This window comes from Macaca thibetana, chromosome 13 (genome assembly GCF_024542745.1).
Source record: "Macaca thibetana thibetana isolate TM-01 chromosome 13, ASM2454274v1, whole genome shotgun sequence".
Taxonomy (NCBI): Eukaryota; Metazoa; Chordata; class Mammalia; order Primates; family Cercopithecidae; genus Macaca; species Macaca thibetana.
Genome location: NC_065590.1, coordinates 45,822,784 through 45,849,566, shown reverse-complemented (window position 1 = coordinate 45,849,566; position 26,783 = coordinate 45,822,784). Strand labels below are relative to the sequence as shown.

The window sequence follows — 26,783 nt, the reverse complement described above, 5'->3', positions numbered from 1 at the left end:
AACTGTACTGTTCTCTGCAATTCAAATCTGTAATTATTATATATTTCTCTTTATCCTCTAACCAATCTTAAGATCTGCTCAGTTGCCCATGTAAAAATTACACAAAAGATTTTTCCTCACAACTGGAAATGACTTACAATCCAATATAGGTCTTGAGATGTTCTCACCTATGGTCACAATATTTTAATATTGCGGCCCTTGGACATGAAACCTCAACGTTCAAATGATTAAAGATATAACCAATTTAAACTTACCCTTTTCATTTCTTGTTTCCAAATATAATTTCTTAAAGAAATTATACAAATTAAAATTCTCTACCAACTCTGCGTGGTCATTAATGTGGACTTTCTTTTCTCAAGCCCCTTCCTGGGCCTCTCCTTGGAAAAAGTAATTCTGTCAGCTCAAACTATGGGACACAACTCTCTCCATTCAGAGAGGACGTAACAATAAGATTGTTTTTAGGTCTTAGACAAAGATCTAAGAACTTTGGATCTAAGACAATTTCCAATTTTCTGTATTAACCAAGAAAAATTTCTTTTTCTTGCTCAATTTGTGAAGATTTTGATTTATATTTAGTGCCGTGCCACCAGTCACATTTGGCTATTTAAATTTATTTTGGTTAAAATTAAAGAAAGTAAAAATTCAGTTCCTTAGTCACATTTCAAGTTCTCAATACTCACAAATGACGGGCTACTGACTATGGTACAGTCAAATAAATTTCCATCCTTATATAAAGTGGTTTTTTTTTTTCCTCTTTTGAGACTGAGTCTCACACTCTGTCGCCAGGCGGGAGTGTAGTGGCGGGATCTTGGCTCACTGCAACCTCCGCCTCCCAGGTTCCAGCGATTCTCCTGCCTCAGCCTCCCGAGTAGCTGGAACTACAGGTGTGCACCACCACGCCTGGCTAATTTTTGTATTTTTAGTAGAGACAGGGTTTCACCATGTTGGCCAGGATGGTCTTGATCTCTTGACCTCGTGATCCGCCCGCCTTGGCCTCCCAAAGTGCTGGGATTACAGGTGTGAGCCACCGCACCCAGCCCTTACAGAAAGTTCTATAAAATCGTGCTAATATAGAGAACTAAGCCCTATGAGGCAGCAGTGATAGTGCTTCATGGTTATGAAAGTGATAAGACTATAAAATATCATAAAAGTTGATTCAGCTGATGTGACGGCAAGTATTCTTTCCCTTCTTCCACTTCTCCACCATGTTTAATTTCCCTGAAAGTGTGCACTTGCGTTGACAAGACAACCCAAAACAGGGTAGAACATTCAGTATTTGCTTAAAGTTGTCCAAGTAACTAGAATAGTTTCTTACATAACTTTTAGTATAAATTATATGAACACAATTACCAAAAACTTTTTAAAAGGTCAGTGTTTTTATAATTCCCCTTCTTTATATAGGAGCAAGGCTGTAATACTAGAATTCCTGAATATTGTCTTATACCTGATTACTGCCACTGATGGGTTTTGGCCTTTTACCAAGTACCATGACCCAGGTGCATAATCCTGAAATGGCCAATTTGAATATATTCTCATCCCCCTACATCTTGGCATTCCAGCCACCCATATATAAAACCAGCTAACAATACCAGGTTACCAGGAACCAGCTTTCAAATCTAAAAATGCTCTAAATCACTTGCCAATAAGATGGTTTTGCTGAAGTGGAATTATCCCTGACAGCTGTTACCACCTCCTTCTTCGTGGATAATGAAATCTAAGGTAGGGTCACATCTTCTGCCCTACCTGGAATGGATCAAAACCTTTTCCATAGGAAGGAGAATGCTGTGACTGACGAGGGGCACAAAGACGACTTGCAGGGTATGGCAATGTTTTATTTCTTGGTCTGGGTAGTAGTTCCACATGTATGTCACTTCCCACCCTCAAAACTACAGAACATTGGAGAGGATCCTGACCGATCCCTAATGAAGTCAAGAGAGAGGACACACAGGCCTAGAACTCTGGAAGTCCTGAGATAGAGGACCTCTGGAGGAGAGCTGCATGCCTCCGAAAAACTTATCAGGTATAGGAATGTTACCCGAAGGGAGCAGTTCTCTAACAGCTCTTAGGCACACCACTGCAGAGACAATATTACTAAAGATATTTGAGTTTTCCCCCACCTACATAATTCACTGCTGGTTTTGTTTTCTATTTCTCATCGTCTCCGTTTTCAAGTTTCTCTTCTTCTCACTCACCTATTTTATGAGACTTACCTCCTAATTACTCATATATGCACCTCTGCTTCACACTGGCAAGCCCACTGTTTGCTCTTGCCATTGCCAGCTCCAAAGCACAGCTGGCACTATAGATCTCATCTTACCCTCAAGATCAGGGCTGGGGAAGTCCACCTCTAAGCCTGCCTCCCTAAGCAGAGCAGTTTTGCTTTTTGTTTTCAAAATCTGCTGGGCAGATGGTGGAGGATGTGGGCTTCTATGTACAGAAGCGATCAGCCCTACTCCACACTCCTTTATAGGCCAGCTGAAACTCTGGGCAGAACTAGTCAATGGAAACCAGTAAGTTGGTGTTTTCTTAATGAAAATTAAAATGTTCCCAAGAATATTAATATTTTTAAACATTCACTTTAAAAAGAAAAAAAGGATTGTCTCATATTTTTTCTCCCCTTCCTGAATGCCTAGGGGCTTAAAATAATTCAGTGGAATTTACTGCTCATCTTTTATACTTACTCAGCTTAACTAATGTTTCAGTAAATTTTTCACAGTTGATTGCAACTCGGCATAATAGATGGATGAACTGATGATAAGAAAAGAAGTAGTCTAGCAGCATACGATCATAAACGTCATCTTTGCCCTGAAGGTTAAAGATGATAAAATGGTTGCACTTAAATTGTATAATAAAGAGCATATTTTGTGCAAATGTAATAAGTTTAACTAAAAAGCTGATTCAATATTTATATTCTGTAAGAACCTAGTTTTAAAATCCAGATTTCTAGTAATGTTATGATCTTGTCATAAGTTTATTTTCAGTGTGCAAATGCTATCAATTAAAATTACCCATTATTTCTATATACTTTAATAAAGTAAAATTACTGTAGGATTTTAAAATTTGACACTTTAGCTCTACAGACATATCAAGAAAAATGAATTAAGTCTGACTTTTGAAATAGATTCCAGGTTATTCCTATAATGTTAATTATTTTAAATATTTTATCTTGTAAGAACTTCTCAAGTATACTGAAGATCCAAAGATGGCAAGCAAGGGAGAGTGTGAATGAAGTGTGGGTAAAGAAAGATAAAGGGAAAAATTGTTTTTAAAAAAGTTGAAACTAAGATAAATTATCCTGTATCAATGTACCTTGTCTCTATAATTTAGAATTGGCATTATTTTAGAATACGAGTTAGAAGAAAGGAACCAGACTAAAAATGATGACAAATCTATCAATCAATGATATTATGCTTAAGTCAAAGGAATATAATTTAAGGGAAGTAGAAGAAGTCATTGATTATATGGTCAAATTAAAAAAAAAAAAACAGTTAGTACCTAATGACTTTTCAAATTTAGATATATGACCCAGTTATAATTTAGCCTAGTGACAAATATTAAGACTATTAAGGTAATTTTTGAGGGGGAAAAAAAACTTACTACTTGTGCTTATTGTTGATTTTGCAAATGTTCAACCAACATTTCAGAGCACTAAAAGGAAAAAGTCCAAATGAATCTAATCTTCTTAGGATCCACAAAATTGGTCACTTAAGTCTAACCTACTCATAACTGCCAGGGGAAAAATTTCAAATTACTTTGTACTATAGCAACATGGATTTTCCTGGCATCCCAACATACCTTACTGGTTTCCACCATTGTGGGCAAGAGGCACATATTGAGTTCAGGGCGCGGAGGCCGAATATTGCTTTTCCCTCCTATTAGCTTGATATTTTCTCGACAAGGGAAATAAGGTCCAAGAGACACTAAGATATTAAAAGTGTACAATAAGAATAAATGGAAAAAATAAATCTCCATGCTTCAGTGTGCAGAACGATTAAATGCGAACCATATTGAAGTACTGTGCTAGATAAATACGTACTTGGTATATTACTGTGATGGTAAGTACAATGGTTGTGTTGTAGAAAGGGAACCAGAGTATGAAGAAAATCATGGGGACTCAAAAGTACAAGTTCCTTGAGGACATCTGAAAATAAAAACAAAGTTTGGGTAGCAAAAAATTAGGGTTATATCTGCCTGCTACTTTCAATCTTACAAATCCTATGATTGCCTCACTGCAACCAGTTTAATGAGTCTAAAACTAAGCTCCTGACATGAGTAGAAATTCTGTCTCATGCTCAACCAAGACCAGATCAGCAGAGTTATTAACTACAATAGGGCATCATGTGGAAACAAAAGATTAAAACACTATTTATTGGTATCTTGTTTAAGTATGAGATACTTTCTGGCAAAGTACAGTGAGGGATTTTTTTTTTTTTCCTCTGTCTCCCAGGCTGGAGGGCAATGGTACAATCAGCTCACTACAGCCTTGAGCTCCTGGGCACAAGTGATCCTCCTGCCTCAGCCTCCCAAGTAGCTGAAACTACAGGCATGCACCACCACCCGGCTATTTTTTGTTTTCGTAGAGATGAGGTCTCGCTATGTTTTGAACTGCTGGTCTCAAGCAATCCTCTCCTGCCTAGACCTCCTGAACTGCATGGATTACAGGCATGAGTCAGCCCAGATTATTTAATGTACATTGATTATGTGTCTCATAAAATCAACCACAACAGCTTAGAAAGAAACCTAAGGTTCAAAATTCTTTTGCTCTAAGGGATAACCCTTAATCTACTTTTAATGTTTTACGGTGCTGGCTGGACTGATTCTCACTCTCCAATCACACAGGAAGGAATAAAGTTCATGATGACAGACTATAGGCAGTTTCTGGTGATCACAGGTTACTGCTTATGTGCCCTCCCCTCTTGCTAGAGAAGCAATTACACAGAACGTCAAGACGGATTGCTTATACATGATAGCCAGTTAGTTATCCACGCTATTTTGAGAAAGTGTAAAACAGTTATGGCTCTCAAGAAGTTTCTAAGGTAGTCAAAACAAAACAAAACAAAAAACACTATAACCTTAAAATGGGTGTCTTTTAAAAGCCACAAATTAGCATTTTATTATAAATATGCAATCAATAAAAAGATGCGATACTCAGAGCCTAAGAACAGATACTGAGAAGTATCTTTAGGCAAAAGAACTCACAGTGAAATCAGTACTCCTATCTTTTAGAATGTCAGTTCTACCTTGTAAACATTTATATGATTCAACTTTGCTTACATAGGATCACAAGATTTTAGAGCTGTAAGAAGCTAGAGATGAACTAAGGTCGGGGAGACCGTATATATATATATATTAAGTAATCTGCCCATTATCATGTGGGTAATTATGAGCCAGTTAAGAAATTTTCTTTTTCTTAGGACCTGCTAGCTAGTGTGAGTTACACATAAAAAGCACAAATATCTTTCAAACAATACAGGCTTAACATCACGGAAAAACTCACAACAATGTTCTTCCACTAGGTTTTTACACAGGTGAACTTTTCAAGTAACTTACCTATACAGGCATTTCTAAGTTCTGGAGGACTATAGGAATTAAGAAGAGTTAATAGTTTATGGGCAAATTCAATTCGCTCCTGCCACTGGATTAATGCTTGTTTCACATCTGCAAACATAAAAGCACAAATAAATATGCCACCTGAGATCAAACTTCCCCACAAATGTTTTCTACTGTAAACTATAGAACGCTAATGGTAGAAATTCAGATTAATTACAAAAACATCTTTGGTGAAAGCTAAGTCATTTTCATGAGATGATTACTGCTAATGTTAAACCTGCTAGATTTCTTAAAGAACATATTTCATTGATAATATGCCCCACTTTCTAGGAATGTATATGAAAAAGTTCAGAGTTCACACTATCTTATAGGGACATAAGAGAGGTATGTTTTATAGTTACCTCGCTTGAAACTGCAAATGATCTAATCTAAGCCAAATAAGTTTCCAGCTGGAGAATCTTTACAAAGTGCCCAACTTGTTACTGTGTTTGGAAATGTTTTCCAATCTCTGAAATCTTGATACCTGCTTGCGTATTTTTCAGACAGGTACAAAAATATAGAAGAGCCTTCCAGCTTTACATCAGGAGTTCATGACAAACATTTCCTGATGGTTAGCTAGCTTCAGCCTCATCTTCTGTGCATAAACTAGGATAAAAACAATTTCTCTGGGGCACATGATTTTAAAACCTTCTCTCTAATAGTAGCACTAACAAAAAATAAGAAGTAGGAATGACCAAACCTTTTCTCTGAAGATAAGGGCGTGTAGACTTCAAAACCGAAAGAAATATTGACAGAAGTTCTACTAAATCTCCAGTCACATGGCAAGCTGTAGCTTCGTGATACATCATGTGCAAAGTGTTGAAAGACTACAAATGATTTGAAAAAATTGAAAACTTAATTTCATTTTTACTTACTGAGCCACAAAATGGTAGTACTCGTCCTCTATGATAGATGTTTTCAGACTCAGACTGTGTGTGCACATGTGTGCAAAGCAAATGTATTCGCTTTCTATCCTGAAGTTAAATTCTCTCATTAAGCTCTTTTAAACATTCCTCACCTTCGGAGTTCTGCTATTTTGTGTGTATATTCTAGTCTGAAGAAATAGTTTAATTACTTTTTTTTAAAAGAAGTACTTGCTCTAAGATTATAAGTCTTCGAAATTACAAAACAGTAGGTCACAAAAGATTAGGGAGAATAGGCAAAAGCTTAACTAACTTTCCAGGGCCTCTGTCCAAAGACAATGGTAAAGTGACTGTCAGCCATACTCAAAACAGTAGGCCTGAAAGAGGTAAAATACAGCTGCAAAAGGTAGGAATTCATTTCCTTTATATTGGCTTGTTAAATCTTTTAATTCCTTTAACTGTATTAGCTTAATTAAGCCCTTAGTTTTTTCCCTGTTTTACTATACAGCACCCTTCTTTGAACCCTCTTCAACCAGTTCACTACAGCTTACACACTATCTGTAACACCCACAGTTCAAAGGTTAAAATTTTTAGCCCAGAACCTGCGGCAGTACCTAATATGAACAATGTACTTGTAAAGTATTTAACCTGTAAGCTGTGAGGACAGGAACCAGGTATGTCTTGTTCACTGCTGTGTCCCTAGTACCTAGCACAGTGCTTGGCACAAAGGTAGTCATTTAAACATCTGTTGCATTAAAAAAAATTTTTTTTCTAAAAACACAACTAAAGCAGCATAAACATCTGTTGCATCTTAAAGAATGAAACGCTTACTACTCCTCTTCACATACCTTTTTAAAATACTTAGCCTTCCTCAAACATAACCAATATTTCTTTGCCTCAGTGCTTATTGTCATTTATCTAAATGTTTTCCCCCTTACCTTTGCAAATCCACATTCTTCTAAGTGCAAACCTGTTCTCTTATTTTTTATTATCATCAACTGAAAAAACATCCTACCTTTGAATTCTTACGGTACTCTTGGCATGTTTATTAGGCTAAAGGGCTCAATGTACTTCTGGTGACTTTGTAGCCATCTCATACTTGTGGATGTTCAAGAATTATAGGAAGCATAAACGGCTGATTTTAACCCTGTAATAATCCTTCTGGTCTCCTCTGAGGATGGTGTGAAAGGAAAATATCTTGGGCCCCTTCAAGCTGGGAACCGCTCAGGGCAAATCAGCCTCCCATACTATTCAAAGTCATCCCTCTACTCAATGAGATAGATACATATTCGGACTGACTCTTTTGGAAAGACTTATGGGAGACTCAAAAGAATGCAACCATCTGTCTCTCATGTACCTATGATCGAGAAGGCCCCAGAGGAGGGAGGGGCCTTGCTTTGGGTTGTCTCCGCCTTTCTGGACGGAGTTAATGTACTTCTTACATACAGACTGATGTCTCATATCTCCCTAAAACATATAAAATCAAGCTGTGTCCTGACCACCTTGGGCACATGTCATCAGGACTTCCTGAGGCTGTGTCAAGGGTGCATCCTCAACCTTGGCAAAATAAACTTTCTAAATTAACTGAGACCTGTCTCAGATTTTCTGGGTTCACAATGGTAACCTCAGTTTCTATACTCTGCCAAATAAGTAGGCTTTTGGGAAATTATGTGTGCTCTTAATTAAATCACACGTATTTCATTTTTGTCCCTAAAAATGAATAAAACTAGTCTATTTCACTTGGCTGTTCTAAATACAAAATGATGGGAAAAGTATGGAATTACTATGGAAAAAGAAACAGCACCCTAAAAATTATTACCTAATTATTCTTGGAATATAAATTCAGGCTTACTGATCTATATAATTAAAACCTTGCCACCTGTAAAACAGTTTACCATAAACTCTAAATGTCTATGAAATAAGAAGTCTTGGTGAGAACATTAAAATGAGATATAGCCACACAGTAAAATGCAATAAAATATTTACCTCTGTCATTAGAATCAACCCTCGATTAAATACAACAAGAAGTCTGTCTTCATCAGATTCTAATAGTATTCTGAAGGCACTAGAAGAAAACAAAGTTCAGTTTGAGAACTCTGAATAAGAACACAACACTTAGGTGATGAAAAAATAAACAGAAATAAAATCGTCATTTAAGCTCTCTGCTTTCCTACCTACAGAAAAGAGACTGCTACATCTGTTTCCTGGAAATGTAGTATAAAGAAATAATATTAAATAAGAAACTCTAAAAAAAATTATGTATATTAATATCTACCACCCTTAATTATCTACAATGGCAGAAGATATAGGAATATTTTTAAAGTTTCCACATAAACAATGTTGGTTTTTATAATGGGCTCATCTTCTGATGGTTAAATTCTGGATAATAATAAAATTCACCCATATTATCTAAACACTCATCAGCTGGTTATTAAGAAAGAGTAACATGAAGAAAAAAATACTAAAAATGTGTCAGCCTCGAAAATAGTTTATATAATACAGTCATGTGCCACAAAATGAAATTTTGGTAAATGATGGATCACAAACACAATGGTGGTCCCATAAGATTACAATGGAGCTGATAAATTCCTATTAGCCTAGTGACTTCACAGCCATGGTAACATTCACAATGCCTTACCCACATGTCTCTGATGATGCTGGTATAAACAAACCTGTTGTACTGGCCAGTCTTGTAAGTACACCACAACTATGTACAGTACATAATACTTGATAATGTTAATAAATGACTGTTACTGGCTTATGTATTTACTATAGTATCATTATTACTTATTTTAAAAAAAGTTAAATGTAAAACAGCCTTAGGCCCTACAGGAGGGACTCCAGAAGAAGGCATCATTGTCAGAGGAGATGACAGCTCTAAGCTAGTTACTGCCTCTGAAGACCTCCCAAGTGGGACAAGATGTGGAGGTGGGAGACAGAGATACTCATGATCCCGACCCTGCAAAGGCCTAGCCTAATTGTGTGTGTTTATGTCTTAGTTTTTAACAAAAACATTTAAAAAGAAAAAAAATTTTAAATATGAAAATCTTATAAAGATATAAAGAAAATACTTTTGTTCAGCTATAAAATGTGTGTTTTAAGAGTTACGATAAAAGAATCAAGAAATTTAAAAAATGTATAAAATAAAAAAAGTTCAGTACATTAATATTGAAGAAAAAGTATTTTAAAATAAATTTAGTGTAGCTTTAGTGTACAATGTGAAGTCTACAGTAGGGTACAGTTATGTCCCAGGCCTTCACATTCCCTCACCACTCATTCACGGGCTCACCCAGGGCAACTTCCAGTCTTGCAAGCACCATTCACAGTAAGTGCCTTATAGAGGTGTACCATTTTCTGTCTTTTATTCCATATTTTTACTGTAACTTTTCTATGTTTAAATATGTTTAGATACACAAATAGTTACCTTTGTGTTAAAATTGCCTACAATATTCAGTGTAGTAACAGGTTATACAGATTTACAGCCTCGGAGCAGTTGGCTATACCATATATCCTAGGTGTACAGCAGGCGCTACTATCCAGTTGTGTGTGAGTAGTCACTCTGATGTTTGCACAATGATGAAATAGCCTAAAAATGCATTTCTCACAATATAACCCTGTTGTTATGCAATATATGACTGTAATTACTCACATAGTTATATATTACTGTTAACAGGTCTTATTTCATTAGATACCAGAAAAATGTTGTTATAGATTACAACTGGAAATCCTTCTACTTTATTCCTTTCCTTTTTCAAGAAGAGTTAAGAAATCTCCAAATCATTTTTTTTCTTTTTTTGAGACTTGCTCTGTCACCCAGGCTGGAGTGCAATGGCACAATCATGGCTCACTGCAGCTTCCACCTTTTGGGCTCCAGGATCTTCCCACCTCAGCCCTGCGAGGAGCTGGGACTACAGATGCACGCCATCGCACACTAATGTATTTGCTAATTAATTTATTTTTATAGAGATGGGGTTTTACTATATTGCCCAGGATGCTCTAAATCTTTTTTGAAATAAAGCTTTAAGTAGTAAACCCTGGGAAAACAATTGTATTCAAAATTAATCCAAAATTTAAAAACAATTTCTTTAAGAAACCTCGGCAACGGCATAGTTAATTTCATTGTTTACTAATGAAGACTCACATTTGAAAAGAATGTGAGTCTTTTGAAATGTCTTCACATTTCCAAAGAAGACAATCTGAAATAACTTCATCTTAGATTGAGTAGCTTAAGATATTACAGTGAAGTCTTCAGTAAAGTACCATTTTTTTTTAAAAAGTGCCTAATAAAAAACATTTCCAAATCTTAGATGTAATACATAGAATTTTAAGAAATTAGCCTGAATTTTATTTCTATAGGTAAGGGGAATTAAGGGTAATTTGTAGTAGTTCCCATAACCATTCAATAACTTCTGTAGTTCTGAAAAATTAATTATAAAGATTATGTTTTATAATTTTGGCCAAGTCGTATAGCAAGGCCAGATAGATATATTTGGGCTAAACAGAATGCAAAACATTAAAAGACTCATCCAAAGGTGCAGAAAACTTTCTGGAGGCCTCTAGAACAGAACTATCAAGTCTGAGGATAAATTGCCATAAACAAGACAATTCAAGACAATTCAAGCTTTGGGTAGAAGGCTGTACATTAAGGTTCCTTTCAACCCTAAAATGATAAAACATATCACAAATACAAACCAAAGCCAGACCAAACACTGTTTAAAAGTAGTTCATGAACCTTCAAAATGTAAGTTCTTCCAAAGTGGCTACATGCACAAATGCTTCCCCAATGTAAATAACATCAAAAAGATGGTCCTCATCTCACTTGAAAAAACAAGACAAAACTAAAAACATCTTTTTACCTTATTAAAGTAGTCCAGCAGGAGCGGCCATCTAAGCAACGTAAGTAACAACTTATGGTTGTTTTCTTGAACTGTTTAATATCTTCTAATTCTTCTTCTCTCATATCTGGCCTCTGAGCTATAAACAGCTGCATCAGGTTAAATAGTTCTTCTACTGCCTAAAAAAGCCAAATAAGCCATATGATCTTTTAACCCTGTAGCATTTTAGAGAGTCAGTTTCTCATTTCTATGTTCATTAACCAATCCTTAAAACTATACAAAATAAGTTAGATTATGCTACCATTCCGAGATAGTTATAAAATTAGTAACAAATTCTATTTAAACAAATTTGGCCAGGCGCGGTGGCTCACGCCTAGCACTTTGGGAGGCCGAGGCGGGCAGACTGCCTGAGCTCAGGAGTTCGAGACCAGCCAGGGCAACATGATGAAACCCTGTCTCTACTAAAATACAAATAATAATAATAATAATAATAATAATAATAATAAAAAACACTAAAAGAACTCAACAAATCTTAAAATACAAGTTTAGAAACAGTAAAAACCGTAAGTGAATGCAATTCATTTTTAGTCTTACTACTGCTTAAAGCACTACTTTTGTAACTTCAAATGTAAACCCAGAGGCATGTCACACCATCTCCTACCCACTTTTTCTTTAATGAGAAATCATTACTTTGTCACAAAGATTTTAAATGCCTAAATAATCCTTCAATAAATAGTGCATATGAGGTAATCCTTTGTTCCAACATTTAAAATGCTTTTCTAGAATGATGCTTAGTCCAAGTTCCTGATGAATAAAAAGTAAAAACAAACATTTTAGTAAAATCACTAGCTGTAATTTTATAGACTCATATGCACATGTCAGAAGAGGACTGCTCTTCTAACACATACTTGTCAATGAACTGAAACCCCAGCTTATTTTTCAAAGCAAAAAACTAAGTACCATTTTCATGAAAATTTCTAATAGATAAGGACATTCAACAATAAAAGACATTACATTTCACTGATGTCAAGGGCAAGAAATAACATGGAGGGATACATTCTAACTCAACTAGTACTTGTCAAAAGTATATTTAATTCTGGACATCACATCTAGTAACTAGATCAAATATTATTTACGTGAATATGATACAGACAAATTCATTGAAACTTAGTAAATCTTATCCTGACCCCTTTTAAGTCAGAAAGATTGACATTCTTATGGCATTAGTTTTGAATTTCTTGGTACTTGTACACTCACTTTCTTTCCTGCATTGTGGGGATTCTGATTTTTTCTTTTGAGACAGGGTCTTGCTTTGTTGCCCAGGCTGTAGTACAATGGCTCAATGAAGCCTCAATCTCCTGGGCTCAAGCAATTCTCCCACCTCAGCCTCCCAAGTAGCTGGGACTATAGGTGCACACCACTACACCCGGCTAATTTTGCATTTTTTGTAGAGATGGAATTTCGGCATGTTGCCCAGGCTGGTCTTGAACTCCTGGGCTCAAGGAATCCGCATGCCTTGGCCTCCCAAAGTGCTGAAATTAGAGGTGTGAGCCACCGTGCCAGCCTGGGATTCTAATTTTCTCTGACTAGAAATTAGGTTATTCTCCCAGATGTGAGATTCTATACAACTCATTACATCATCTAGAAAAAACAATCTGATCTATAAAGGATGGTCTATCTTTCAAGTACAGTTTACAACAGAGAATAAGAGGCAACAGTGAAAAGTATTATCCAGGTTTGACAGTTTTACACTGAGGGGAGGAAACTTAATATAAAACCTACAAATAGTCTACAGAGAAAAAGGGACCCAATTTAGACTGCATATACATGTATCTTGATTGATCTCTTAAGCATTTCATTTGTTTGGATGCAGCTTGAGAATAAATACTGGGGAATACTACTAGCTTAAGATACAAAATTGTCTAGCTCACAGTTTAGGCACAGCATATAGATCTTGATACAAATATCTGATTTTTAAATAGCAAAGTACTCAATTCCTTAAAACTGTACCACAAAGCTGACTTTTTTCATTAGGCACACATGAAGAATACATTTACAAAACCACAAATTAGAAAACAGGTAAGTTTTACTAGATATGAAACTTTAACTTCACCCTAAGAAAAGTTATCCTCACAGTTATCAATTTTATAACAACATAGCATTTTATATATGTATTTAAAAAAACAAATATACATTAAGTTCTTCAGAAAGAATGGTGAGACAATTCTATATTCTGCCACCACTTCCCACAAGGGAAAAAACAGGTATTTCCAATCTATTTGAGGATACAGATAAAAGAGTATCAATTTTACTCACTCCAGGGTATTGGCTGGCATGTGGTGTAAGATTCTTAAAGGCCCACTGGATGTTCTGGTGAGAAGCCAGTTGTCGTGTGAATGCAGGAGACTGCTCACAGCAGAGCCTCAGAATGCCATAGTAGGCAGGCAGCATCCCACGGTTAAAAAGCACCACATCCTGATCATCATGGTCAGCAAGGATGTAATTGAAGGCAATGTTCTTGGTTACCACTGGGTTCTGAACAATAAGGCGGATATTCTCTGGACAGTCAGCACAGACATTGTACCAAAATGAAAGCAAAGCCTGTTTATTGTGATTTGTAGCTATTGCTGGCTCAGAAAGTTTAGGCTGGAAAAGGTTCCACAAATCCATGAAATATGTGGAAAACATCAGCTTCTCAGTTTTGGAAATTAAACAGTAAGTCATAAAGCTAAAATAGGGCACTAGTTTTGTAGTGCCATGAACAGCAGCATCAACATAAAGTTTGGCTCTTGAGAGCAAACCAAGGAGCACGTTGTAGACCTGATGTAGGACTACTGTTGTGTCTGGACTGAGTGGAAGGTCACGGGTTGGGATGTGCAAAGACCTTGTTGACCGGAACATCTGACGGAATGAATTGCTTGGTATAAGGGACACCAGAAGATAAGCTGCAGCTATAAAATGTAAAACAAAACTGTCAGATCCTTGTAAGATATAAAATAGACTGAACAGCAGTCATTAATCACAAAACCACTGTTCTCTTTAATAATTCAAATGAATAAAAAGGGACATGAACATCTCTTTTAATATCTTTCTGCTTTCCTCTTGGCCCCACAAAAAGATCCCAAGGGGTGATAAAAATAGATACCTTCTATTCTGCCATTGTTATTTTTGAAGTGGCAATAATTTTTAAACCACTTTTCTTTAGCTTGCCTAAGATGCAGAATTTTCCCACTTTATCTTTTATTTCTTCTCAGGAAGTAGTATGATTTAACAGAGGGAACCCAGCATCTGCAGTCAGAAAATCTACCAAAAGGTGCCTGAGAAGGTCAAACCATTTAATGTTCTACAGTCTTAGTTTTCTTCTTAATTGAAAAACAGTGATAAATTACTTTGTAATAACTTACAGTTATGGTAAAATGTACTTAAGTTATAAAGACAGAAATAGATATACATAAAAGTTCATATATAAGATTACATATATGCTCATTATAGAACACGATGGAAAATCTTTAAAAGTCTTCTAAGCCTAACCTTACACCAAAGGAAAGAATTGGGTGTTAAACTGTGACCAGATAATACACACTTAAGTTATAAAGAAAGAATGAGATACATATAAAAGTCCTATTTGATTACATATATGCTAATTATAGAACATTAACTTTGGAAAATCTTTAAAAGTCTTTTAAGGCTAAACTTACACCCAAGGAAGGAATTGGGTGTTAAACTTACTAAGCCTATGTTATAATGCTGAGGGGTTAATGACTTATTAGTTGCGTTAACCTGTAAAAGCAGTTACTATCAACAAAGCATTGACCTAGGTGCTGTATAAACTTCTCATTTAATCCTCACAATCACCCTGGATGGAGTTAACGGTGCTCTGGAAAATCTGAATCTCAGAGAAGCAAAGACCAAGGTCACACAGATAAAGAGGTGGAGCCTAGATTTTGCCTTGAGAAATAATGATGATGATAATGATAACGGTAAAACAATAATAGTAATAACTATAATAAGAACTGTGAACCTTTACTGAATGTATACTATTGGACATCATAACTTTATGTGTTAGGCATTGTGTTTATTATCCCCACTTTTACTCAGGCTTACAACGATGGGGCTATCTCAGCTTACACAGCTAGTGGCAGAGCTGGGATTCAAATCCAGCCTATCAGATTCACAGGTTAATGCTCCTAACATTCACTACGGAACCTCCTCAAGATTCTCTAATGTCTGAGTTTGAGTTCTTTTTTTTTTTTTTTTTTTTTTTGAGACGGAGTCTCGCTCTGTCGCCCAGGCTGGAGTGCGGTGGCCAGATCTCAGCTCACTCCGCCTCCCAGGTTTACGCCATTCTCCTGCCTCAGCCTCCTGAGTAGCTGGGACTACAGGCACCCGCCACCTCGCCCGGCTAATTTTTTGTATTTTTTAGTAGAGACGGGGTTTCACTGTGTTAGCCAGGATGGTCTCGATCTCCTGACCTCGTGATCCGCCCGTCTCGGCCTCCCAAAGTGCTGGGATTACAGGCTTGAGCCACCGCACCCGGCCGAGTTTGAGTTCTTTTCAGTACAACCATTACTTGTCTTCCCCTATTCTAATGATAATTTGTTAATTTCCATTGTACTGTCAAAGCAAACGAAGTTAGGGTTTCTAAAATTAATTTTAGTTTATCTTACAAATTTCTTTCCAAATTAAACTTTGTGCATTACTTTCTAGATATTTCTTTACCTATATACTAGTCTTCTTAGCCAGAATTTTTAAGGCTCAGTTTTTTATGTGTTTCAAATATAAAAACCTGGCATGTAGGTATCATCCTGATCAATTTTTGCATCAAACTGCAATTGAGAAAAGTAATTTATGATTTAAAAAAGTCATTTGGCTGGCTGCGGTGTCTCACGCCTGTAATCCCGGCACTTTGGGAGGCTGGGGCGGGCAGATCATCTGAGGTCAGGAGTTCAAGACCAGCCTGGCCAACATGGTGAAACCCGATCTCTACTAAGAATACAAAAATTAGCTGGGCGTGGTGGTGGGCGCCTGTAATCCCAGCTAATCAGGAGGCTGAGGCACATTAATCACTTGAACTCTGGAGGTGGAGGCTGCAGTGAGCTGGGATTGCAGCACTACATCCCAGCCTGGGCGATGGGACAAGACTCCATCTCAAAAAAAAAAAAAACAAAAAAAAAAAAAACACAAAAAAAACAACAAAACAAAAAAAAAGTCATTTGCTTGGTGTGAGTTATATACTTTCACTTCAACACTTCATTGGGACAATTTTTTGGACACATTATAAGGTTGGAAAGAACTCTACTAAGACCAAGTCCTACCACTGAGATTCTACAATTAACATTTTACTTTGCTTTATCATATACCTAACCACCTCTTCTTTTCCTATAAAAGCTACTTGCTTTTAAATAAAAAGGAAATTCTGCTACAGAAAAAATACAACTTTAAAATTATGTTCTTCTTTAAGAACAGATAGGAGGGTTAATTTGGAAGAAAAGGCCATCTTGCCATTTGGTTAACTGCCTTCCTCTAACTTAAGAGTCCCTGGATCTAGCTGTATGTTACAAAAAACGTTAAGTCTACTTCCATGTATATATGGCAACTCTAAGACACTGACGTCTCAATTTTTCTTCTTTTCTCTATATTAAAAGTTCTCACTTATTTTGTTGTATTTAGAAATATTTCTATGAAGCTTTTATACACGTTATTTTAATTCTAAGTTATACTAATTCTATTCAAATATTTGGACTCTTATCAAGTTACAGCACAAGCACTTTTTCGTATTACTAGTCGTCACATATCATAATTTTAAAATGATGCATTATAACAATGTTTCCCAACTGAACAGTTTAAAATTTTTCACTACTATAAATCATGCTGTTGGGCATCCATATACTTACACTAGAATCCCTAAAATAGTATTACTGAGATTGAAAGGGCATACTGGCTGGGCACAGTGGCTCACGCCTATAATCCAGCATTTTGGGAGGCCAAGGTGGGCGGATCACGAGGTCAGGATTTTGTGACCAGCCTGACCAATATGGTGAAACCCCGACTCTACTAAAACTACAAAAAAATTAGCCAGGCATGGTGGTGGGTGCCTGTAATCCCAGGTACTCAGGAGGCTGAGGCAGGAGAATCACTTGAACCTGGGAGGCAGAGGTTGCAGTGAGCCGAGATTGCGCCACTACACTCCAGCCTGGGTCACAGAGCAAGACTCCATCCCGAAAAAAAAAAAAAAAAAGAGTAAGAAAATAAAAATAAATAAATAAAAGGGCATACAGTTTTTAAGAATCTTGGTAAAGATCTGTTAAATTGTCTTTCATAAGGGTAATATTAAACAATGCCACTGCAGTGTACAAGAATGCCATTTCCTCAGCACTGTCATCAGTATTAGGCATAGTAGCTTTCTGAAAAACCTTTTTGGGGGTTCAAGGTAGTAGTTTTTTTTTTTTTTGGTTTTATGGTCAGTGGTCAAGACATGAATGCCAACCAGCACACACCTCTTTGTAAGAGCACACAGCTCTCACATAGCTCTTGGCTATGTGCTCTTACAAGGATCCTATTACGGCGGGGTTAACTAAACTTGCAGGAAAAAAAAAGGCCCATGAGCAGAGTGCCCATGCCAATCCATATGTGTTCACACCACTGAAAGGTGCTTCTCTCAAATGAATCTTCTATTTTAAAATAAGCAGAACCATTTCGATACACCCCCCTCACCTAGTTTTCCCCATAGTTAACATTTTATGATGGTACATTTGTTGTGACTAAGGAACTAACACAAGTACATTACTACTAACCAAACTTTCAACTTTAGATTTCACTTGTTTTGCCCTAATGTCCTTTTTTTGTTCCAGGATCCCATCTAGTATACATTACAGCTAGTCATTATGTCTCCTTAACTTCCTCTTGGTTGTGACAGTTTCTTAGATTTTCCTTGTTTCTAATGACCTTTACAGTTTCAAGGAATACTGGTCAGGTATTTCATAGAATGTCCCTCAATCTGAGTTTGTCTGATATGTGTCACGGTTAGATTCAGGTTATGGGTTTTTGGAAGGAAGACCACAAGAGATAAAGTGCCCTTTGCCATCACGCCATATCAAGGGTACATACTATCAACCTCATCGATCAACAATGATGTTAACCTTTATCACCTGGCTGAGTTGTATCTGTAAAGTTTCTTCACTGTAAAGTTACTTCCCCCACACCCAACTCTTTGGAAGAAAGTCACTAAGCTCATACTCAAGGAGTGAGGAATTAAGCTCCACCTCCTGGGGAGATGTGCACATAAATTATATGGAATTCTGTTGTATGGGAGATTTGCTTCTTCTACATTTATTTATTCAATCATTTATTTCTACTAAGTATGGACTAATGAATATTTATTTTATCCTTGGGGTTATAATCCAGTGCTACATAATTTGTTACTCAAATTGTTTCAGCTTTGGCCATTGGGAGTTCTTTTCAGGTTAGCTCTGTGTTTCTTTGACATACCCCCACCATTTTGATTTTTGAGTACTTTCACTTTCTGGCACTATATAGGATATTCCACACTCATCTTGTATATTCCCTGCCCTAGCCCTAAAATCAGTGATTTCTCCTAGGAGCTGTGAATTCTTTTACTGGAGAATGGTGTTCAGAATCCAACATCTGGGGCAGGTGCAGTGGCTCACACCTGTGATCCCAACACTTTGGGAGGCAGAGGCAGGAGGATCACTTGAGGTCAGGAGTTCCAGACCAGCCTGGCCAACATGGTGAAACCCTGTCTCTACTAAAAATACAAAAATTAGCTGTGTGTGGTGGGGTGCACCTGTTATCTCAGCTACTCAGGAGGCTAACATGAATCAGTTGAACCCAACAGGCCGAGGTTGCAGTGTGCTGAGACTGAACCACTGCACTCCAGCCTGAGCAATAGAGCGAAACTGTCTCAAAAAAAAAAAAAAAAAAAGAATCCAACATCTGGATTCCAGATGTGTTTATTGCTACTTAAGTATCACTGACTGTAGGGCCTTCTCAGCAAATGGAAAAGTTTATAATAATTATAAGAAATTTAAAAATTAGATTTTCATTTTTTGAACTATCAAAATAACATTTTCTATGTTTATTTCCAAGCAACTTTCTATTTTGTGAATTGTTTTTGATATTTGTCTACCTAAGACCTTTTTTACTGGCTTGTGTACAACTTAAAAGTGTTTATATAACTCTCATAATTTCAGCCAATAGTTTTTCTCAGCTTATGTCTTTATTACCATTTTATCCTTAACCTTCTCAAAAGTTATTTTTGAGACAGAATTTTCTAAGCTTTTACTCCCTTCATTAATGCTGATCATGCCTTATCACTCTTATCAAGCAAGGAAACAAAAATGATAGTAGTGACGATATTACCCAAGATATAACATGGTTTCTTATCCTTAAAAAAACATAAAAAACAAGGAAATAATACCTCCAAAAATTCTGTATTATACAACAATGGGCATGTAGTTGTCTAAAAACAAAACAAAACATAACTTTGAACAATAAATAAATGGCTTATGAAATTCTGAATATTTGACTTACAAGTCCTCACTCTAGGATAATTGTGAGCCAAAAGAAACCGCTCGACCCAGTTTTCCATATTCTGTAGGACCCAGCTGTGTGCCAGTTTATTTCGGGGTGTCTGCACTGCCAACCAATCTAGACACTGAGAAGGATTGTATTCAATCACCTACAAATAACATGACAAGAACAGAATATAAGGCCAACTGAATGAGCAATTATTTCTTTTACTTACTTTTTGAATATACTATTAAACACTTAAAGCTAAAGTATTTTTTTGACAATTAGAGATTTAAAAGGTTTCACCCTATTTTTTCCCATTTTAAAAACTACTTTTGTCAACAGAAATGTTCAGAAAAATGTGTCACTGGTTTACAAAATAAATTTAAAATAACCAAGAGCCATAAGACAAATATGAGAACTCCAGACTTCTAGGTCTTGCTAAATTTGGAAATTTATTTAAAAGTATTTTTATTTATCTAAGGTTTCTCATCTTTACTTTTCTGATTACATGCCCAACCTGGTACTAAGTGAGAATACAAGAAGCTCGCTGTACTGCTGTGGAGAGTTTTTCATGAGAAAGGGGAATCCTAGGAATCTAGAGTAGGGGATGGTAAACTATGGCCAGTAGGTCAAATTCTGTGGCTGCCAATTGTTGTTGTTTTATTGAAACACAGCCATACCCACTCATTTCTTGTCCATGATTGCTTATATGCTACCACAGCAAAGTTGAGTAGTTTCAACAGACACTGTATGGCACACAAAGTCTAAAATATTTGCTCTCTGACCCTTTCAGGAAAAGATTTGCTGTCCCCTGGTCTTGAGCTTTTCCAATACTCAAACAAGGAGAAATTTTGTGATCTCAGCCATAACTCGAAGAAAAAGGGTGGTTGGTGCTTCCTCTACCATTTCTGTCAATTCTTGAAAACACTTGGTTTGTATTTCTAGGACTTCTAGTTGCTTTATGGAACTTTGGAGGGTAGGGGAATGAAAACTTCAAATAGGCTAAAGCTGTTTATAACGCTACAAGAATGTCTTTAATACAATAGGAGACTAGCTAAGAACTCTTTTCTTCCCCAAACCTGTGACTTACTAAAACCATCTTGGGGTAATAAGAAACTGGTACTTAAAATGGTAGTGACTATATTATAAAAATAAAAGCCTCAGGGAAATAAACATTGAAAACACCTGCTGCAAGACTTACCTCCCATATCCTCTGCAGAATATAAGATGCAAAGGGAGGCATCCCTGGAGGTCCACCAGCAAACTCCATTAGCATAGTCAACAACTTAAAGAAAGGATTGGCTGCCTGTAAAACACATATATGACTGTGTATTTAGATCAATCTGAACCCATCTCTTTCAGTAGAAAAGAAACATATATTCTACTATACACTACGTTTAAATCTGTGTTAGGGGAGAAGAGCTCAGCCAGTACTTCTACATGTGAAACTGAACTACCATAAAGCAGCAGGATCAGCGAGGGGATACAAAGTCAACTGGGAACCACGTCCAACAGATTTTTCTGGATGTCAAGTGTATTTTGGAAAAGATAATTATAAAAAGATTCTCTAAATTGACAAACACTGTAAATATTTATGATGTACAATATTTTGGAATATGTACACATTGTAGAATGGCAAAATCAAGCTAATCACATATGCATTACCTCACACTCTTATTTTTTGTCAGAACACTTAAAATCTACTCAATGATTTTCAAGTGTAATTAACTCTTGTCACCACACTGCACAAGAGATCTCTGGAACTTATTCATGAAAACATGTATCCTTTAAGCAACATGTCCCCAACCCCAAAAATAAATTGTTAATGAGACAACTGTGTTCTACTGAAAAATTTAGATTAAAAGCTTCCTATAACAACCTTAGGGGTAATTTATGGTAACGTTTGACATCGATTGTTAAAATAGTTATAACATTTCCATTTTATGAAAATACTTTTATATAACACTGTATTCTATTTTCTACATACGTTTACACATATGCTGAGTCCTGGTTGCTCTACTTTTTCTTTGGGCACAATTACGATATATGCTCCAAATCAAACAACTTTAAAGCCTGGCATCCAGGTGGCACTCTGATACAATGAGTCTACATACATATTTACATTTAGTTGGGAAAATTATATTCGTAATAAGACATGATTAGTAGTTCATTTTATTAACATTATACACTTAAAAATAAGTTATTATATTATGGGAGAAACCCTGATAAATTTGTTCTCAAGAACAATTAGGCTCATTTAAAAGCATTAGCAGTGCTGAAAATTGTTTTAAAAACATAAACAAATGTTTACATACCTCAGGAGTCAACTTTGCTATTGATGTGAAAAGCATAGATACAATCTAAAACAGAAAGAGGAGGATTTCAGGATATTCTTGTTTTGTTTTGTTTTTGAGACAGGGTTTCGCTCTGTCGCCCAGGCTGGGATGCAGTGGCAAGATCACAGCTCACTGCAGCCTTGACTTCTCAGGCTCAAGCAATCCTCCTGCCTCAGCCTCCGAATAGCTGGGACTACAGGCACGTGCCACTACACCCGGCTAGCTTTTTCTATTTTGTGTAGAGACGGGTTCTCACTATGTTGCCTAGGCTGGTCTCAAACTCCTAGGCTCAAGCGATCCTCCCGCCTTGGCCTCCCAAAGTGCTGGGATTACAGGCATGAGCCACCGCACCCGGCCAGATTTCAGGGTAATCTTTTTAAAATTTTCCAAAAATCTTTAAGACTGTTCCTTAGCACTTACATGTTCTGCAAGTCGATTATTGTATCGACACAGGCTGAAAATCAGATTACAAGTTTGTCTTATATTGATGCCATCACGAATATGTTGAAACAAGAAGGGAAATCCCTGTCAAAAGCAAAAGTTGTTCATTTAAGAACTGTTATTATTTTTGTGATGATCAAATTGTCTAATATTAGAGAATGTACTACCTTTCCTCCTGTTAATGCTGCCATGTCAGTCTGTGATAATGTCAAATGCCTGAAAGAAAATATTAGTGGAAATAAGTTTTTCTTCCTTCTGTATTACTTTACAGTGATTTACAACATGTATCAAAAATTGTTGATTCAATTGTAACTATACTAACCTGCCATCATAAAATGATTTTTTGCTAGCTACACTTGCTTGCTAAATGTCTTTTAGGCAATTTTTCAACATTCCAGGATTGGTAAATGAAAGCCCAAATGTACTTCATTTTCATTTAATTAACTTACTATTTTAGTATATAAAACAGTAGGATGGGTCTTACTTTACTTACTTTTTTTTTTTTTTTTGGACATGAGACCCTTCAAAACCAAATGGACTTCTAGAAATTAGCATTTCATCTCCCAGTTTAAAATTACTGTATATTTCTTCCTTTTTTCCTTTCCTTCTTTTTAGAGACGGAGTCTACTTCTGTTGCCCAGGCAGGAGTGCAGTGATGTGATCGCAGCTCACTGCAGCCTCGAATTACTAGGCTCAGGGAATCTTCCTACATAACCAGGATTCAGACACAAGCCACTATACCTAGATTGCGTATTTCTTTTATAACTTATAAAAATTTCAGCTATATTAAAAAATAGAATAGCACAAGTATTCCATCAGTCAGCTTCAAATTTACCAAAATCATAGCCAGTCTTGTTTCATTTGAACCCCCATCCACTCAATATGAATTATTCTGAAGCAAACTCCAGGTGTTTTATCATTTAATCCATAAATCATAGTATCTTTAACAGATAGGTTTCAAAAACATAACCACAGTACCACTATTCATGCCTAAATGAATAATTCCGCACTATCATACAATATCCAGTGTACACATTTCCTGAAGTTTCTAAAAACATTTAAAAAATTAACTTGTTTGAATCAGGATTCAAATAAAGTCTTTTGCCATAATTAGTTGAAATGTCTCTTAAATATTTCAATCTATTGGTTTCCCCACCAGCTTTGTGTTTGCAATTTATCTGTTGAAGGTCATTTGTCCTGTAGTTTCTCTCACATTTATACTTTGCTGATTGTATCCTTATGGTGCTGTCTTAACATGTTACTCTGTCCCTGCATTTTCTATAAACTGGTAGTCAGATCCAGACTTCATGAGATCTAAGTTTGACTTTTTAATTAATAGTATCTTGTAGAAGGCACACAAGGAAGGGTTAGTCTTTCTGCAAGGTTATCTGTCAATGATGATAACTGCCTAGATCCATTATTTCATCTGGGATTCCAAAACAGTGATATTCTAATTCCAATTGTCCTTGCTCATTAATTAGCTTGAATACATGTAAGAACACAAACTTCCCCTCAATCACCATTTGGCTGCCATGAAGTATACTTGCAAGTAGAATAAATGCTTGATACTGTTTCCATTATTTATCAGTTTCAAAAATAATGATTTGATTTCCTAGTATACTCCAAAAGTTGCCAGTAAACTAAAAAAAATTTCTTTTTAGGTATTATTATGAACTCATGGATTTAAATATCTTTGATTTGATTCACAGTCCACTGTAGTTATTACCGATGCTCAAAGCTGTCCAATCTATGACCAGTAGAAACCTCCGTAAGTTGGCTCTTGAGTTTCTTTACCATGACCTCAGTAGTCTTAGACTGCCTCCTTGCTTTCCAAAATGACAAGACATTCCAAGCTTCTCATTCATTTCTTTCCCAAGAACTGGAACTGGTCGTTTTTCCAAGGAACCCCAATTCTTTCAGTGGGAAGTGAAACCTAGAGACTATACCCTAGATGCCAAGGGTACTCACTGATTCTGGGTTGTACAGAGTTTCCAGGTCTTTTCAGAAAACAGTGGTAGATAAAACATTTTCTGTAATAGATTTTCTGTTTGCAAATACACCATAAACTGCTACTGATATTTCCAATTCAAATTTAGTTTTAAATAAGTTATGCAAAACCCTATAATATTTTTATCTTTCTTTTGCTGAAAATCTTGGTTTCCAATGACATTAACAGTTACTTATTTGCTTCATCCTGTAATATACATTAATATTTTCAGAATAATACTTTTATTACAAACAACGTAATTACTGTTACAGTTTAGGAAAATTTTGCAATTCTCTTTGTCCTTCCTATACATCCCACTAGAAATTTACCTATTTAATATATAGTTAAGTTCATTTATTTCACTGTGCTTTTGATTTTTAGAGATTACTTCTTACTTATTTATAATTATACATTTATATGATTCCAAAGTTAAATCTGTCGAGAATCCATTCCCGCCCCCTCCACCCTGTTTTTCTTCCTCTATCCACTGGAAACCATTTTAAAAAAAAGTTTTTGATTTATAGTCAATTCTTGTATTTGAGGTAGTTGTGTTCTGTAAAGTGTGGCAAATACTGAATTAGCAAATACCAAATTATCGCTACTAGGGAAAATACACAAATTTCTGTGAGCCTCTGGCAATATTTTTATCAACCAATCAATACAATTACCTTGTTTTATGAGTGTTTCTGTTTAAAGATACCTTATTTAGTATATATTGTTGATTCGTTAATGTTTAACTCACTGCCAGTAGTATTAAAACTCATATGAATGAAACATATCTAACATATATATTTTCCCTGTAAGTCATATCACAGCCTTCTTGAGCTTAAGAACACTAGAGAGCACTTCAGCACTACACTTGAGGGCCATTTTATTTATTTATTTATTTATTTATTTATTTATTTTTACAGATGGATCTTTCTATATTGCCCAAACTGGACTATAATGGCTATTCACAGGTTCCAAAGTAGCGTACTGCAGCCTCAAAATCCACCTCATCCTCCCAAGTAGTTGGGACTACAGGTGCGTGCCACCACACCTGGTTGAGGGCCCTTTTAAAGAGTAAAATCATGAACAAAAAATATAAATATACGAAAAATTTTCACAGCATACACCATGAAAAGTACATTTGTTTACAATATGGAAACTGAAACAAAAAGGCAAATTGTTGCCTTGTTTGACCTTACCTAGAAAGGCATGTCAGGCAACTCAAGTTTTTTGCCACTCTGCATATGCACACATCTGTGAATGACTGCAAAAGCTCCCCGAGTGCCAATTTTGGCATCACAAATGCATTTTAGCAAATGAGTGAATTTGCAAATAGGAAATCCACAAATAATGAGGTTTGGTTGTACACACACACACACACACGCACTCTCCCCCTCTCTCTCTGTCATCATAGCATTCCCTGAAAAAATACGATACCATATACACGTTTTCCCACCTTTGCTTTTTTTTTTACTAGTAATAGATCCTAAAGATTTCTTTGTGGTAGTACAGATAAATTCCATACTTCCTTTTCAGCTATAGAGTACTCTTTTGAATAGATACTGTTTTTTCAACTAGTTTCCTTTTGATGTACATTCAGCTGATTCTAGTCTTTTACTATCAGAAGCATGGTTTCAATAAACGGATTTGCATATACATCTTTCTGTAATTTGGACACAGATTCCTAGAAATGAAGTTGCTAGGTTAAAGAACGAATGCACGCTCTATTTTGCTAGATATTTTACTGTATATTTTTTCAATGACTATTTCTAACATGACTCAAAGATAAAGCAAAAGTTTGGTAGAAAAAAACTGAAATTCTTATGCCACAAGAGTTGATGAATAGTAGTATTATTTAAAAGGAATTATATAATAAAAGCTAGTGCATAACAATTACATAATTAAACATATATAATAAAAAGCTAGTGGAAAAGCTAGTGGTAAACAGTATGTAAAAATAATAAAACCAAACATGCTTTAAACATTTTAAATTCGAAACATTTCACCTTTCTGATCGAGACTGTTCAACCAAAAGAGCAACTAAAGCTATCATCTTTTCAAGGGCAGCTGGCCTGTATTTTTCTTCTGCCAGAGAGAGGATATCTTCTTCCTCCTCCTCTTCTTCCCCTTCTTCCTCTGATAACACTTCAACTTGAGGCTAAGTTGGAATAAAATTCAATTTTAATATGGTAGTAGTTTTAATATCATTTTG

At 36.0% G+C, this 26,783-nt stretch overlaps 2 protein-coding genes across 8 annotated transcripts in view; one reads left to right on the top strand and one right to left on the bottom strand.

Moving 5' to 3' along the window:
* COMMD1 (copper metabolism domain containing 1) overlaps nucleotides 1-26,783 on the top strand; it is a 960,866-nt gene that overhangs the window by 3,843 nt on the left and 930,240 nt on the right. The gene's annotated exons all lie outside the window — the stretch shown is intronic.
* USP34 (ubiquitin specific peptidase 34) overlaps nucleotides 1-26,783 on the bottom strand; it is a 287,921-nt gene that overhangs the window by 15,485 nt on the left and 245,653 nt on the right. For 5 of the 6 annotated variants that reach the window (XM_050753419.1, XM_050753418.1, XM_050753420.1 and 2 more), the window contains 14 exons: nucleotides 26,578-26,729; nucleotides 22,764-22,812; nucleotides 22,576-22,680; nucleotides 22,135-22,179; nucleotides 21,021-21,125; nucleotides 19,838-19,985; nucleotides 13,604-14,238; nucleotides 11,309-11,466; nucleotides 8,439-8,517; nucleotides 6,290-6,416; nucleotides 5,551-5,658; nucleotides 4,037-4,141; nucleotides 3,796-3,920; nucleotides 2,682-2,805 (listed from right to left, as the gene is read on the bottom strand). In XM_050753419.1, coding sequence (XP_050609376.1) covers nucleotides 2,682-2,805; nucleotides 3,796-3,920; nucleotides 4,037-4,141; nucleotides 5,551-5,658; nucleotides 6,290-6,416; nucleotides 8,439-8,517; nucleotides 11,309-11,466; nucleotides 13,604-14,238; nucleotides 19,838-19,985; nucleotides 21,021-21,125; nucleotides 22,135-22,179; nucleotides 22,576-22,680; nucleotides 22,764-22,812; nucleotides 26,578-26,729 — 2,065 coding nt within the window. The remainder of the gene's footprint in view (nucleotides 1-2,681; nucleotides 2,806-3,795; nucleotides 3,921-4,036; nucleotides 4,142-5,550; nucleotides 5,659-6,289; nucleotides 6,417-8,438; nucleotides 8,518-11,308; nucleotides 11,467-13,603; nucleotides 14,239-19,837; nucleotides 19,986-21,020; nucleotides 21,126-22,134; nucleotides 22,180-22,575; nucleotides 22,681-22,763; nucleotides 22,813-26,577; nucleotides 26,730-26,783) is intronic. The other variant, XM_050753421.1, reaches the window with a different exon arrangement.